Consider the following 17165-nt stretch of genomic DNA (forward strand, 5'->3'; position numbering starts at 1 on the left):
CTGGATTCATACTTTAACTAATATTTTCAAGAGCTTTCAATAAGGCTAAACCATGAACACTGATTTTTTTTAAAAATGGAGTGGTGGCTTACTTGAAATTAATTATTTAATTATATTTAAATCATTATTCGTCCTAATACCAAGTTCAGTTAAGGAATGCTATGGAGTGTTTTAACCTTCACCTCTTAGGCAATAGACTGGTGGAGTGGATCACCTGTTTGATTTTCATCATATTAAAATCAATGGGATGAAAATTGGGTGAGTTCTATCCTAAGTGGGTTGTCTGCTCTGCCATTTTACTACCAAGTGGTGATAATGAAAATTATCTCCCCCATCTTTAAATGTGTGCAAATCAAAATGTTGTTAATATAGTCAGCATCTTTATAATAAGATTAACAGTACTTGAAATAGAATAGGTAGTATTACAAATGTCTTTATTTGTAACTAGATCAAATGATATTTCAGCACTTCAGGAAGACAGATTAAGTGCAATACTCCAGTGTAGTTAACCATAAATGTGTAAGGCACAACGTAAATTTACTGAAATCAGTGTAAAGGTATATTGGAGTAAATTACAAGTTCAAACTGCAATTTTAGTACTAGGCTAAAGAACAATTTCATTCAATTACTTTTTAAATTACTGTAAATTCAGATTTGTCATGAAAGTATAATAATTCTGATACTATTGTGATTTATTGTAAAAGTAGGCTAATAATGGGGTTTGGATAGTTTCTGCGTGTAGGATTTAATTGAGTTGGAGACAGCTGGCCTGAAGACTTTGACTCATCTAAAGAAGCTAAGTTTGAAATGCTAAATATGTAAACATGGCTGAAGTTTTAGAAGGTGAGATGAGGAGAATTTGCAATTTTAGATAACTCAGGGTAGTTTGAATTTCACAGAGATGGTAGGATGTTACACCTAACCAGAGAAGCTAGGCCAAGCAATGTGTTCATTTTTCCCAAAGGTTACTGACAATATTAGCACTATGAGGGAGAATTTTCCCCCTGTCGGGGGGGTTGTGCGGGGACAGGAGCGGGCGGGCGCAGACCCGATTGGCGCCCCCAATTGGGTCCGTGTCGCCATTTTACGTGGGCGGGCCAATTAAGGCCCGCCCAGCGTGACACGCACCTGGAAACACTGAACACTCCCTGTGCAGGCAAGGGAGGGGGGCGGTTCCCTGAGTTGGGAGTGTGCTCTTTCACGCATGCGTGCGAAAGAGTGCAGAGATCTCCCTGAAGCACATCTGTACCTCAGGGAAATTAGTTTTAAGTTTTAACAGCTCAATAAAGTGTTGAAAAAATTTTTATGACATGTCTCCTCATGTGAAACTGTCACAAGAGCTGGGACATATGCATTAATTTCAATAAAAATTTTTGAGAAAATTTAAAATCATTCATGAAACTTCATCCCGCCCGTGGAAGAAGTTCCATGAAAAATGCGAAGGCTGCCTGGGCTCTCCCCCTGCCCGCCAACCTTAGGGTTGGACGGGCAGCTCCATTAATTATTTTAATTGTTAATTTAATGTCCTCAATAGGCCTTTGACACTCAGCTGCGCGCCTGCCAAACTGAAAATCCAAATGACTCGTGGTGATGTCGGGACACATGCCCGACGTCACCCGTGTCATTTTACGCCTCGGCGTGCAGGCCCCACCTCCGCTCACCAAGCCGAAGATTCTCCACATGAAATGATTTATATCATGAGGAAGGTAAAGTTCCAAAGACATATAGGAACAATGGAATTTACATTAAAAGGGAGAAATATTTATAAAGGAGAAGAGGCTATGGGCCGAATTTTACGAGTCGACATCACTACGCCCGATTTAAGTTTTCAGGAAGGCGGGAGCGCAGCAAAATCACATGGTCAATTAAGTAATTAAAGGACCTGCCTGTCCAACCTTAAGGTTGGCAGGCAGGCCAGAAGCCCCCGCCGGAAAAAAAAACATGAAACCTCATCTACGGGCGGGATGAGGTTTCATGTAGGGCTTAAAAAATTTTAATAAAGATTTTGTAAAAATTATGGACATGTCCCAACTCATGTGACTTTGTCACATGTGGGGACATGTAAGGGAAATTTTTTTTTTCTATTTTTAATATTTTTGAAAGTAGAGCCGATCTCCTTGAGGCAGCACTTAGCCTCAGGGAGATGAGTGTGCTCTTTCGTGTGCATGCGCGGAAGAATGCACCCTCGATTTTGGGAATCCCCTCCTCCCGCCCGCACAGAGAGCACATAGCGATTCCCTGTGGGCGTCACGCTAGGCGGGCCTTAATTGGCCTGCCCACATAAAATGGCGCCATGCCTCCGATCAGGGGCGCCGATTGGAAGCACGCCCGTATGCGCCCGCCCATCAACTTCCCCCGCGACGGGGGGAAAATTCAGCCCTATGTGTCAGAGAGGGAGGCATTGCAAGATCTACCAGAAGTGTGAAAAGCCTCCAGTTGTTCTGCATTAATCTGCTGTCTACAGAAACCAAAGCTGGGAAGAGCCACTTTGAATTCTACTGTCCAGGGTATTGTGTTACCTGGCTTGAATCTATTTAAAATCTATTTTTTAACCATTGCCTTCACAGGGGGTGTAACTGGAAGCCAGATTAATTAGAGGTTTTAGGAGTTATGTTATTATACTAGTAATTTGTAGACCTATGTATGTGCTTGAAATCTTTTCTTTTGTTAATAAAAGTTTAATTTAGTTTTCTAAAAAATCTCTAAGTTTTGGTGGATTTCTTACTTCTGAATTCAGGGCATGCATCTCGAAATAAAATACAAATTGCAAAATCGTTGTGACCACGTGATCAAGTTTCCCTCGTGGATTTGATCCATATGGCACACATCATCTGTCGTGTCATAACAGATTATAGAACTTTAAGTTATCAGGGTACTTTTTACAGTAGTTGCTATATTTCTGATTTGTTTTTTGTATTTAGTTGCTGTTTATAAATCCATAAAGAGAATGCCCAAAATACAGTAAGTTTATAGGAAAATTCTTCATTGAAAATAAAAATTGCAACAATATACCTATTATCTTCTTTCGTCTACAGCCCAGAAGGGAATTCTGCATCTCTCCCCTGACGTTTATCAAGAAATGGAAGCAAGTCGTAACAAAGCAGCTCCTACAATGAACTATTTGACATCTAAAGAAATAAACCAAGGATGTAGTTCATTCTTCAGCACTACCAGCAACACAGCAACCATTGCAAGGGAGCTTCTGTTGAATGGGACATCCCCAACTGCAGAAGCTATAAGCTTGAAAGGAAAAGCACCTGCTTCCCCCTGTTCAGCAGTACAGCCCTCTCAACAGCTAGAGTATTTAGCCAGAATCCAAGGTTTTCAGGTGGGGAAAGTGAAACTCTTTAATGGCTAATTACTTATTTTTTAAAATCTTACAGTATTTGGAACTATACATAGAATTTTCCATATTCACATTTATTTTCCAAGATTAATAGGGCACCAATGTATCCACGTATGAAATATTTATTGCATCAACAGGTTACATCCAGACTTGCCAAACATAGCTACTGTATGTCTCATTTTCCTGTACATGTTTTCTTTCTCAGGTCAGCTTATAGAAGGGACTGCAAGTTTCAATAAGTTGAAATTGAGAAGCGCTTTGAAAATCACTGTAAATTCCATAACTATAAAATGTGAACTTGCAGTTGCTGATTTATAATCAAATTTGTAAAATATTTCAGAAAACTTAAATCCAAAATGTGGCAAGGTAAAATCAGCTCACTGACCCTTCAAAGAAAGGCAGAGATTTGTTTGTATCATGGTTTATCTTTGATTGAAACAGCCTAATTCCTCCTCTGGACTATTGAGCTAATCATACCATGCAAACAAAGGAAAAGCATTAATTTATTTACAAATGCTGTTTTACTCATTTCTCTTCTCTTTTCTCTACTCATTTGAAGACCTTGGGCTGCATTTTATGGCTTGTTCCCCCACCAGAAGGAAAGTCGGCTGGAAGCCAACTCGCTCCGTGAAAGCCCGCCTCACAGCCATAATTCCCTGTGGGCTAAATTGGCTGACAACGGGAGTTCTGCCCCTCAATGGGGAGGAAGTCCCGCCCTCAGGAACTGCCAGCTAACCCGATTGGCTGGCAATTCCAGCAGTCCCGGCAGTGCCAAGTGCTCAGAATTGGGCTCTGCGGGGACTGCAACCAGTCTCAAGAAGAAGGCCCAATGGATCCCAGACAGAGGTAGGTCCGGGGTATTGGGCACGGCGAGTTTGACCAGTTTAGGGCGGTTGTGGGGGGGTGGGGTGGTAGTGTGGGTTTCCAAGAGCAGGCGGATAGGAAGAAAAGGGGGGTTACTATCTTAGGGGGCTGCCCCTGGTGTGCAAAGAGCAGCTCCCGAAGATAGTTGCCCCCTTCCTTCCTACCCTTTTAAAAACCTTTTTTTCAAAAACGGCCTGCCCAATCCCACCCACCTGCCCAAGCTGACCATACTATAGCATGGGCAATGTATTATTGGGTCAATTGGCTTATTAACAAGCTCAACTGACCCACAATTATTTATTTACATATGGCGGGTGGGCTGCTGATTTCGGCGCTTGCCCACCTGCAGTGTTATGGGGATGAGCTTGAGGGTGGGAGGGAAGGTGGTGGGCTGGGCACCCGCCCTATTTTACATGCCCCCCTGCTGAAACCACGCCCAGCAGGAGCATGTAAAATCCAGCCCACTGACTCCTGCTGCATTAAGTTCCATGGTGCCAGCAGCCCTCAAGTTATAGTTATTATCTGTAAACCAAACCATCTGTGTCAGTAGGTTATTGAACCATAGAGGGCATTACAGCCAAGCCTTAGGCCCGGATTTTCCAGCCCTGCCCTCTGCAGAGATCATCCAGTCCCGCCAAAAGTCAGTGGGCTTTTGCTGAGCTGCCACATCTCCTGCGGTGGTCCCACCAGGGCAGGGTCAGAAAATCCCAGCCTTAGCCTTTCCTCACCCAACATATAAACATATGTACTTTCCAGCTGTAGTTCTCAGATAGCAATTCAAGTAGGAATGTGAACATTTTTTTTCACCTTCCTATTCAAGGACTTTTGAGGAGAATTGTTGATTCTTACCTAAGATAAACAGGCACCATAAATAAAATCTGAAACATTTTGTTTGCATGGCTGAGTATTACACAGTGAAGACTCCTCAACCAATTAAGCCATCAAAACAGCCAGCATTTACCATTATGTTTGTATTTCCCTTTAGAAAATTTATATTTGACAATATTTAATTTAAGTTTTGTTACACTTTTTTTTCCAGTTGGCGAAAAAGTCTAAATGATCCTTAACTACAGTTGCTACAAAGTTTTAAACTGAAAAGCAAAATGATCGGAACCCAACCAGGTTAAGTGTAGGATACATGACAGAGAACAGTAGTTTTCCAATAATCTGATTACTGTTGAAACAGTATAAACAATAATAATTAGTCATTGCAACACCATAAAATCCTGGTAAATTGGTAAATTAAGGATGACTTTAGATTCTTAATTTTGACATCAATACGCACCGGCATAAAGGACTGGGTTTTCTACCCCCCTTTGGGAACCAGGATCGAAGGCAAGGGAGGCTAATAATTAGCCCTGGCCCCATCCAGTCTCCAGGCCAATTTTGCAGAGGCGGGTAGCCAATCAGATTCATTGAGAGCCAAATTGAGGCTAATTAAAGGAAAATTCTATGTCAGCCTCCTGGTTCCTGCATTGGAAAGGGCCATTTTAGGTACCTGGAGGTGGTCACCCAGCGGCAGGCTGAGGTCCAGCGCTCCACGGAGGTATAGATACTCCCCTTGCCTGTCTGGGTACACAACCAGCCACATACAGGTGGCCTGTAGAGGGGCTTCTCCCCACAATGGTGGCCAGTCTGATGAATCTGTTTTTTAATTAAAGATTTTTAAAAGTTGGAGCGAGGGCGTCTTCCTTTTTAAGCATTTCCTTTCTTACTTACCTTCCATTACAACTTGCTGTAAGGCTACTAAGCGTCCCTCCAGCTTCAAGCCCACCTGCCGTCCTTAACTGGACAGAGAAACTGCCACCATGCCAGTTATGGGGGTTCTCCCATGACAATCCCAAGGTGTGACTGTTTCCTCCCAGGGTAGGTTTGGGGCTTAGAAGGAAAAGCCTAAAGATTGTGTCACTGTCAATGCGACAAATTCTAAATTTATCTCAGGTGGAAAACATTTAGCTACAGTTATAGATTTACTTTTATAATATTTTATATCAAAACATTTTTTGCTGGCTTATAAATTAGTGAAAAGGATAAAGAATATCATGGTAAGAATTAACTTAAAAATGTGCGTATGCAGCCTACTCTTAACTCATAGTTGCTTAATTTGAATTATCTTTTCAACTGTTATTTAGAGCAAAATGGCTCCTGTGTTTTAATAAATTTTTAATTTAAATTACTGGATAATGTAATCTTTTTTCAACAAAAAAAAACAGGAGTAGAATGTCCTGATAAGCCACAGATATCTATGCAGCTTTTCAGCCATTATTGCATGTAAAGCCACCAAGAGATTTGGACTTAATATCTCAAGGGTAAGCAAGTAAATGCCTGGCTCAGTATGGATTTAATCCCAGTAACCTCTGCTACTAGTTTTCTATCACATTAAACATTGGACCAGATTTTGCAGTCAGTAGCAAGAAATGGTGCAAGCCATTCATTACATTTGCCCATAGACTTTTTGTGGGCTTTTGCAGTGGCTCTTCCACCAGTTATTAGAGAATCACAACAATGTAGAGCTCTCTCTAAAAAGGGACCTGGGACCTTTTTGAACTAGGCAAACAATGGAGAATCTCCTGAACCAATCAATTAAAGATTTCTTACTGAGCCAGGCAGAGTCCAAACCAGAAAGTGCACATTTGAATAGTTAATTCAATGTCAAATCATGTACACCAAGAGAAATAGAGAGGTAAAGAAAGATGAGAATAGGAGTGATCAAAGAGACAGAAATGAGTGTTTATAAAAATTGTTTCTTTTTATTTTGTATATCCTTAACAATCATTTAAATCTGAAGGAATGAGACTCCACTTTAAAAAATAATTTTCAGTGCCAGAGAAGTTGTTTGGCATTAATTAAGACTTATCACACTTATACTTGAACAGACAAACTCCAACATTTTCTGCCATGTTTACTGGATATCTAATGAATAACTACTACAATTTCATGCCCTTCATGTATTTAAATGCCATGTCTCTCAGCATGATACTGGTATAGCGAAGCTCTTGGAGGAACTGGGCAATTCAACTCTCAGCTACCGACTTCCTGATTTTTGTGTTTAACTGGGCAAGTACAGATGCCAGAGGTTGCTGTCCAATTTGCTCTTTAATCATGATAAGCACTGATAGCCTCTGTTATTTCTCCCAAAAATTCTGGGCTAATATGTTTAGATGACAAGAGTATTTTTAATTAGTAATTTTGTATTAAATTGGGCACCAGAAGCTTCAGGAGCACAAAATAAAAGTTTGCAAAGGAAAATTAGGAATATTCATGCACATAGCCACTAGGGAAGGGGGATCAGAATTGATTGCAATTTATCAACTTGCTACAAGATTTTTTTAAACTTCTGGTTTATCATGCTCAAGGATAACAGTGACAATTTTAGAAATTAAAATTCTAAAATTCTAATTCTAAGATTCTAATTGTGGTACATCCCTTACAACAAGATCAAACTGTTGGGCAATTCTCATAAATTAGAGACCTTTGAAACCACAAAAGGATTGAAAAGAGTTGCCTTTTCTCTCATTCTACTGCAGATTACAGAGAATTCTCAAGACACGTACAGCATTGAAAATCAATAAGGAGTTGAAGAAAACTTCATTGGTTTAATTTCTGAAAATATCTACTTTCATAATGCTCCAGTACAATCTAGTATGAGTGTCTAAATTACCAGCTATAAATTATCAAATGTACTTTCTTCTCAAATATCATGGGTGCTAAATCACCTGCTAACAAATTGTATAATCTGCTCATTAAAGATTAAAAAGCAATATTCCGATATCATGACCAAATACTTGGGCAATGCTGCCAAAAGTGAGAGGACAAAAGTCTACCAAAGGATAATATGGGCATGGGGATTTTCTTGATAGCTCATTAGGTAAATACACTACATGGTGTGTTATTGCGCCATACAGAGCAGTAAAGCCACTGCTTCACCTTGGACTAGAAAAAAAAACTAGCACATGTTTTTGTTTCTGTTCACTGCACAGTAACTTCTGCAAATGCATGGATATCAGATGAGAGGGAGGGCTCAGCTGTGATTCCTTCCATGGTAAAATAACATACTGACATCAACTAACTAAGATGACAGTGATCACTTTGTACCAGAGAGCTGCTAGCACCTATGTATTGAGTCCCTAGCCTTGAGGATAACAAGTGAGAAAAGAAGAGAAACTTTAAGTGAGCATTAGGTACCACAAGATTAATTTCTTTGCTGAAAACCTGCCTTCTAAATACCTTTTTAGCATGTAATTAAAGTCCTAATCCACTGAGGACAGAACTTCAGCCATGTGGAAGAAAAGAAGCTTGTTTTTATTTTTCATTTTCTACACTTTGCTATAGAATGAACACTGTTTCCATTAAATGATTCAGACAGGGGTCCTTGGTTATGGTGTGTCCTAAACTAACAGAGTAAATAAAATCTGGAATAGAAAGTTAGGCTGGGATTTTGTCAACAGCATGCCTTTCCCGACGTCATAATCGGAACTGTGCGCCACTTCTGCTTTCACTCTTCTTTCTGTTTTCCACGCGATTACAATTAAAATTCTAAGTGCCAGCAGTGTGCATGCAAAACACGTTTGATTTAGCAGCAGGGGAAACTTTTCATTGGTGAAACCTGCCATCAGTTGACAATGCTGCGTCCACAGACGGTGTACTAAAGAGCCTCCTGGTCAAATAGGGAGGCTCTGCACCACAGCCACAACTTTCCTGCCCAACTCCATTGCCATTAACATAAGACTTAAGAGCACAAAGATGGCATGGGTGTTTGTCAAAATTAAATTTTACTTGTAAATTTTTCACATTACATTGGTTTCACCTTATTCATCTGTGCATCATTATTATTTGTTGAAGCTAGCCGAGTCCGAGAGCTAACTGTACTGGCAAGCCTCATGTTGGCACGCATTGATGTAGACAGGGGAGTTAGGGACATTTCCTTTTTGTGGAAGAAACAATGTTGTGGTTTTTTTTTGTTCACTCTTGATTGAATGTTCATGTTATTGTCCAGTGTTGCACTCCACTCTGCGGGACATGACTGAGCTTGCAAGCTCAGCTGGCCCTCCCTTATATGCATTATAAAGGACATTGTCTGAGATCACTCTCAGTGGGGATCATTGAAATGTTATAGGTGAACTCAAAGCCCAGTAAGGATTCTGCTAGCCGACGTCCTGAGATGGACCCACATGTGGACAGTACTGACACCCCCCTTTAGGCCCCTCATTTTCTTACCTGACTGACTGTCCCCCACCACTCCTACCCACCACACCCAAGACACTAGGCCCTTCCCACTTCACTCCTCCATGCCCCCGACCACACTCCACAGCCCCCAGCAAGGGTGCACTCACCATTGCCGGTCCCAACCCTCCATGTAAGCTGTCATTCTCCTTTTCCCCTCCCTTGTGCTGTAGAATTTAACAAGGAAAAACACTGACCTTGTACATGACTGCACAAAACTGACAGGTGCACGTCACCTTTAAACGAATGTGAACCATGTACCATGAGACTCTTGTGTGCCACTGACTTTATCTTGAAGGTAAGATGTAGTTAAAAAGAGTTTTACGCGAATGAGAATTCATGGCATGCAAATGTAGAAACCCGCCACAGGCTGGCATAATGCTGGACATACCGCAATCACACTGCTGACTTTATCTCTGCATCCCAATCCGTCGTCGGGAAATCTAAATTTCCCATCCCGCCTAATTGTTAACCCGACCTTGTGGGCTGCATAAAATCACCCCCCTAGTATTAGCAATGATGACCATGAAGCTATTGGATTGTCTTAAAAACCCATCTAGTTCACTAACGTCCTTTAGGGAAGGAAACTTGTTTTCCTTACCCATTCTGACCTATATACTCCAGACCCACGGCAACATGATTGACCCTTAACTCTTCTTTGAAATTGCATAGCAAGCTACTCAGCTGTATCAAACCACTACAAAAACACTAAGAATTAAACCTGATGGACCATTCAGCATTGAGCTAGATACGGGACATGACAAAGGCACATCCAGTTCAGTCAATCCTGCAAAGCCCTCTTTACTGGTATCTGGGTTTTAGAGAGCTGTCCCTCAGATTAGTCAAGCAACAGCATGACATAGTCATACTCACCAAATCATACATTTCAGCCAACATCCCAGACTCCTGCATCATCATTCCACGGTATGTCCCGTTCCACCAGAGGTAGGGGCACAGTGGTATACAGTTGGGAATAGCCCTGGGAGTCCTCACCATTGACCCCTGAAGGATATAGCTGCCAAACTGTGCTTGCAGCAGGTGTTGAGAGAACCATCGCAAAGGAACAACCTTGTCCACTTTAAACCAACAATCGCAGATAATAGTATTGGTAGGAGTGACCAACAGACAGTCCTTGTGGAGGCGAAGTTCTATTTTCACACTGAGGTCCTTTTACGTCATGTTGTGTGACACTACCACCATGCTGAATGGGATCAATTCAGGACAGATCCACCAGCTCAAAACTGGGCATCCATGAAGTGCTGTGGGCCATCAGCAGCAGAAGAATTGTATTCCAACGTAATCTGTAACCTCATGGCTGAGAATCATAGAGTCGCTACACCATTTGGCCCATCGTGTCTGTGCTGTCTCTTCTAAGGAACAATTCACGTACTTCCACCTCCCTGCCCTCTCCTCAAATCCCAGCACATTTCTCCTTTTCAAATATTTAGAAAATTTATGGGCACAGAGGGAGGCCACTCTGCCCATTGTGTCTGCACTGGCTGAAAAACGAGCCACTCAGCCTAATCCTATTTTCCAGCACTTGGTCTGTAGCCCTAGAGATTACGGGACTTCTTTGCATATCCAGACACCTTTTAAATGAGTTGTGGGTCTCTGCCTCTTCTACCATTGGTATTTATATTTATTTATACTTGGCTTGGCATATCCCTTATTCCACCATTACGATCAAGCCTGCTTCAACGAGGAGTTTAGAAGAGTATGCCCGGAACAGTGCCAAGCATTCGTAAAAATGAGGTGCTCACCTGATGAAGTTACAACACAGGACTACATGTATGCTGAACAGTGGAAACAGCATGCTACAGACCAACTACCACTTCATCATTCTACTCTCAATCATCAGCAAAGTGACGGAAGGTGCCCTTAACAATACAATCAAGCAGCACTCATTCACCAATAACCTGCTCACCGATGCTCAGTTTAGGTTCCACCAGGACCATTTGGCTCCAGACCTCATTACAACCTTGGTCCAAATATGGAAAAAGGAAATTAATTCCAGAGGTGGGGTGAAGTGAATGTGACTGCCCTTAACATAAGGCTGCATTTGACTGCATGTGGCATCAAGGAACCTGAGTCAAATTGAAATTAGTGGGAATCTGGGGAAATTTCTCCACTGATGGAGTCATACCTAGCACAAAGAGGTGCAGTTGTTGGATGCTAATCATCTCAACCCCAGGGCATGGCTACAAGATTTCCTTGGGGCAGCGTCCTAGGCCCAAACAACTTCAGCTGCTTTATTGATGACCTTCCTTCCAACACAAAGTCAGAAGTGGGGACCCTTGCTCTTCTGATATAAGAATAGTCTTGAACTCCAAAAGGACATAGACAAGTGGCAGATGAAATTCAATGCAAAGAAGTGTGAGGTGATTCATTTTGGCAGGAAGCATATGATGAGACAGTATAAAATAAAGGGAGAAACTCTAAAGGAGGTGCAGGAACAGAGGAACCTTGGTGTATATGTACATAAATCATTGAAGATGGCAGGGCATGTTGAGAGAGCAGTTAATAAAGCATATAGTATCTTAGGCTTTATTAACAGAGGCATTGAGTACAAGGGGAAGGAGGTCATGTTGAACTCATGTGGAGTACTGTGTTCAGTTCTGGGCGCCATACTTGAGGAAGGATGCGAAGGCATTGGAGAGAGTACAGAGGAGGGTCACAAGAATGATTCCAGGGATAAAGAACTGTAGCTTTGAGAATAGATTGGAGAGGTTGGGACTGTTTTCCTTGGAGAAAAGAAGACTGAGAGGAGACTTGATAGAGGTATTCAAGATGCTGATGGGTATGGACAGGATAAATCGTAAGAAACTGTTCCCACCCAAGTGAGCATCAAGAGCGAGAGGGCACAGATTCAAAATAATTAGCAAAAAGAGTATAAGTGATGTGAGGAAAAAAAATTTCACCCAGAAGGTGGTTGGAGTCTGGTACGAACTTCTTGAGAGGGTGGTGGAGGCAGGTTCAATCGAGGTATTCAAAAGGGAATTGGATTGCTATCTGAAAAGAAAGAATGTGCAAGGTTACTGGGATAAAGCAGGGGAATGGGTCTAGGTAGAATGCTCTTTCAGAGAGCCAGTGCAGACTCGCTGGGCCAAATGGCCTCCTCCTGCACTGTAAAGTCTCTGCGATTCTGTGATCTTCAGAGATGATTGCACAGTGTTCCGTTCCATTCATAACTCCTCAGGTAATGAAACAGTTCATGCCCGCATGCAGCCAAACCTGGGCAACACTCAGGCTTGGGCTGATAAGTTACAAGTGCCCGGCAATAACCATCTACAAGAAGACAGAGAAGCCACTCCGCCTTGACATTCATCGTCATTACAATAGCTGAATCCCTCACCATCAACATCCTTGGGTCAATTGCCATTGCAGAAGCTTCACTAGACCAGCCACATAAACAATATGGACTACAAGGTCTGGTCAGAGGCTGGGATTTCTGCAGTGAGTGGCTTACCTTCTGACTCCCCAAAGCCTTTGGAACAATGTACAAGGCCCAAGTCAGGAGTGTGATGGAATACTTTCCACTTGCCTATATGAGTGTCTCTCCAACAACACCCAAGAAGCTCAACACCATCTAGAACAAACCATTTAATTGGCATCCCATCCACCAGGTTAAACATTCACTGCCTCCACCATTAGTGCACAGCGGCTACAGTGTGTACCATTTACAAGATGCACTGAAAAAACTCACCAGTGCTCCTTCAACAGAATGTTCCAAACCAGTTACCTCTACCACTTTGAAGAACAAGGGCAGCAGACGAATGGGACCATCACCACCTGTTAATCTCACATCAACCTGACTTGGAACTATATCACCATTCCTTCACTGTCGCTGGGTCAAACTCCTGGAACTCCCTCCCTAACAGCACTGTGACTGTACCTACACCACATGGACTGCACAGTTCAATAAGGTGGCCCACCCCCACCTTCTCAAAGGCAATTAGGAATGAGCAACAAATGCTGGCTTTGCCTGCGACGCCCACATCTCATGAATGAATAAAGAAATGTATAGTATGTTTACCTCCCAAATTGCATGTTATAATGAGGATGTATAATATAAAATGATACCAGAATAAATTTAATATTGAGATGCAGCAATGGAAGAACGCTTATGTGAACTGGAACAATTGTGCTGATCATTGTGGAAGTTTATGTTTATCAGTTTGTCAGCTGCAAACCACATGACATCCTGGATTCTGGTAAAATCACCAAATTACTGCTCTGTATAGTAAGCTGCGGAGAGGGTAGGCTCTCTATCATGCCCTCTATCAAGTTGGAGCCAAACTCTTTCATGCTCCTTGACAGTGACAGAAGGCTGTATAGCAGGCCAGCCAATGCACCTAGCATCTTGCTGTGCATACCATCAGTGCTCTCGTGTATGCTGCCCCATCAAGTTCCTTATCTGAGCCTTCTACAGCAGAACTCGTCTGCTGCCTGGCTCTCCAGGGAGCTGGCAGGCAAACTATCCATTTCCCCTGGCCTGCTGCAGCCCCATCCAGCCCAGTGACTCACCACATGCTGATCCCAACTCTATACTAGTGACCAATGTATCTGCATTGCCAGTATCTGAACTGGTGGCTGCGAGTATCAGATCAAGTGATAGGGTCTCTTCATTAATGTTGTGCTATTTTCTCTCTCTACCTCCTTCAGCTGTTGTGGCTGGGAAAGTGGCAGTTCTTGAATGTCTAAAAGCAGAAAATCAGAAGGAGAAAGTTGGGGTGGGAAGCAGGAGGTTCATGGTCACACCACCAGCAGCTTGCACATCATGCCAGACAGCAGCATAAGAGTTTGTTGGGAGTTGAGAAGAGGGATAAAGCAGGAACATATCATCGTCCTTAAAGTTCTCAACAATGCCGGATAACGTGATCTATCGCTGTCGGCACCAAGATGCTGAGGGCCATTTCCTCCTTGCAGGCAACCCTTGTTCGCCACCAGTTATGATCTGCTTCCGTCTAATGTATGTCACCTTGTCAATCAAGTGAAGCGGCAGAATGTCAGTGCTTGTGTGGTACTGCATTTGGGTGATGTTCCTGCCATGGCTGAATAGTTGAAGATAAATGGTGGCAGTTAGAGATGGGCGTGAGGGTGAGAGCATTTCTAAGTGTTTGAGAGTGAGCTAGAGTACCTGGATGTTAAGTGCAAGTCCTGAGTGACAAGGAAAACTGATGGGTGAGTGATGGGGGTGTGGTGCATTGCACAGTGTGAAAAGTTGGTGGTATGGTGAGTAAGAGATATGAAGCTGCAATCACTGACCTGACCACTCATGTGAGGTCATTGGACTTCATGTGACAGTTCCTTGAATCCAGACACCAGGAATTGACCTCCTTGGCCCGCTGCTCCCAATCCCTTCTGAGAGTGTTCCTGCAGGCCTCCTTCAACGCCTCCCCTGCCCACCCCCTCATGGAACCATGGCAGAGGGCCGGATTTTCCTTATGGAGTTGGGAAGCCAACGTCAGAACTGTTGCTGGGTCTAGATCACACCCCAGAGGCAACCAGTCACAGCTCCTGATTTTCGTGACAGCAGGCTGCTAAATGGCTGCAGGGCAGGTTGGGCAGCCAATTGGTGGCCATGAGGTCAGGAACAGTTACAACTGAAAGTGAGCAGGTCAGATTTAAGCCCGCCACAGAGATTTTCTTGCTATCTTTAACACATGGGGCAGAAAAGATAGAGGGCTGGATCCAGGGGCAAAGCTGCCCCTCCCTGTACTGATACAGACTTGGAGTTCCTCCTTGGATCAGGGGGGGAGAAGGAAGGAGGTCCTCCTTCTGGAACATGGTGGGAGAAGGCCAACCTCAGAGACCAAGCAACCTGGATTGGGGTGATACCAGACAACATGTGGTTCAGTGGAACTGGGTCCAGTGCAAGAGATTCAATGACCTTATTCACACTGGCAAGGTGCATGCAATGCCAGACCCTCAGGTCAGGACTCTGGGTATTCAACCTCCAGCAGACAGTCCAGCTGAGAAGCCTGAGGGTGCATGCTGCTCCCAAATATGGAAGAAATGCGAGGCCTGAGCACTTCATGAATCCTCAGTAAGGCTCACAGCCACAATGCTGTTTAGCACCTGCCAACACTGATACAGGCATTGACCATAGAGGCCAGAAGTGCCTGAACTCACTCATCCTTTTGTCCTTGCAGGAGAAATGGGATCAATGTCCATGAAAGGGCTCAGACATGAAGAGAGGCCCCATCTTGCACTTCATCACCACCATGGAAGAGGAAGCCATGGAGATTTCCAGGCTCGCTGACGATGAGCAAGTCGGGAAAGGTAAAATGAACATCCCTGGTGGAGGGGTGAATAGAGACTGGAATGCATTGATTAAATAGGTTCGTTGCACTCTACCCCATTCGATAGCATATTGAAGACTCAGCACTGCAGAGGCTTCTGCTCTCAAAGGTTCATTCTCACGGTCTCTTCTAGTGTTACCCTCAGGTTCTGATGGCAAGGTGAGTAGACCAGTTCCTGTACCATCACTGAGTCAAGATCTGCCAGAAAATACATCAGAACATGCACCTTCACACCTTACAAGCGCACCCTGCACCAGCCCAGGTACAGTCATACACAATGCTTTGTGTACACATTGATAGGGTGGTATTGGGTGGTGAGCATGTCACAAGTGAACAGGAGGAGGTAACAGAGGCAGGTTTGAGCATTCTCCCTCTTGAGTATGGAGGACAGACACAGCCTTGCTCAGTTGGGCACAAACGAAGGGCCTCAGAAGTTATGGGAAATGAGGCTCCACCTACACCAGCAGCTCCCACATGTCAGAGTTCCCTGAGGCAGTGTGTGGTCATAGGCTGAGAATAGAGGAGTCCATCCAGCTCATGTGCACCACCATGGCTCGGCACTTTAAGTGCATGATCTCCTCCATAGAGAGAGTGGACAACCTCATGGAGATCCATATGTGGCAGCACAAGCAGTGCATCCAGTGCACTTATGTTCACTGAATGCATGCACACTATGAAGCCATTACTGGCCAGTGGCGCTGATAGCACAGAGATGTTTGGAAGGGGATGCCAGTTGTGTCCCAGCTGATGTTCCCTTCCAGCCAACTGGAACGCCTTTGAACGGCTGAGGCTGTCACCAAGGAGAATGGGAATGCCATTCCTCACGGAGCACCATCATCATCATCAACCTCCTTGACCCCACTGATAATGGGAGTCTTTGTGCAGCAGGCCCAGTGACAGAGGCTGCCGCTGCAAAGATAAAGGTGCAACAGCCTCTGGAGATGTTCCCACTGGCACCTGCACAACAAGGGTAGTCGCCATGTGCAGCTCAGCCATAAGCTGAGACAAGTGAGCAGGCTGACTCCACCTCCTCCAAAGTCACAGAGGGAGGATCGTATAGAAGTGGCCAAGTGCGGAGGCCACCGTGTCAGGCAGAGCACTGCATGGGTCACTGGAATTTGTTGCACCTGCAACTGAGCACTTTTCCTATTTTTTAACACAATATAAATATTGACACATAACGCCAGATCTGTGAACTTCCGTTTGGTAATGGGGGAACAAGAAAAGAGGGTTGAATGGTGAAGGAGAGCAAGAATCCTTGGACAGGCACAGTGAAACCCCCTTCATTGGTTGTAAGAGTGGACCAAGTCCAGGCTGTGTCTTCAATGGAAGTGCTTTCACAGGCCATGCTGTCCTCCTGGGCCAGAGGGGCTCAGCTAAAATGTGCCTGAGTCAGATTATCACCAATGTTGATAGAATCCAGACAAGAC

General features: G+C 43.7%; 1 protein-coding gene across 4 annotated transcripts in view; it reads left to right on the top strand.

Moving 5' to 3' along the window:
- stau2 (staufen double-stranded RNA binding protein 2) overlaps positions 1-17165 on the top strand; it is a 500403-nt gene that overhangs the window by 334470 nt on the left and 148768 nt on the right. For 3 of the 4 annotated variants that reach the window (XM_078540321.1, XM_078540322.1, XM_078540323.1), the window contains one exon: positions 3036-3328. In XM_078540321.1, coding sequence (XP_078396447.1) covers positions 3036-3328 — 293 coding nt within the window. Of the gene's footprint in view, positions 1-3035; positions 3329-7737; positions 9294-17165 lie in introns of those variants that run through there. The other variant, XM_078540324.1, reaches the window with a different exon arrangement.

The sequence above is a fragment of the Cetorhinus maximus genome, chromosome 4 (assembly GCF_964194155.1).
Source record: "Cetorhinus maximus chromosome 4, sCetMax3.hap1.1, whole genome shotgun sequence".
Taxonomy (NCBI): domain Eukaryota; kingdom Metazoa; phylum Chordata; class Chondrichthyes; order Lamniformes; family Cetorhinidae; genus Cetorhinus; species Cetorhinus maximus.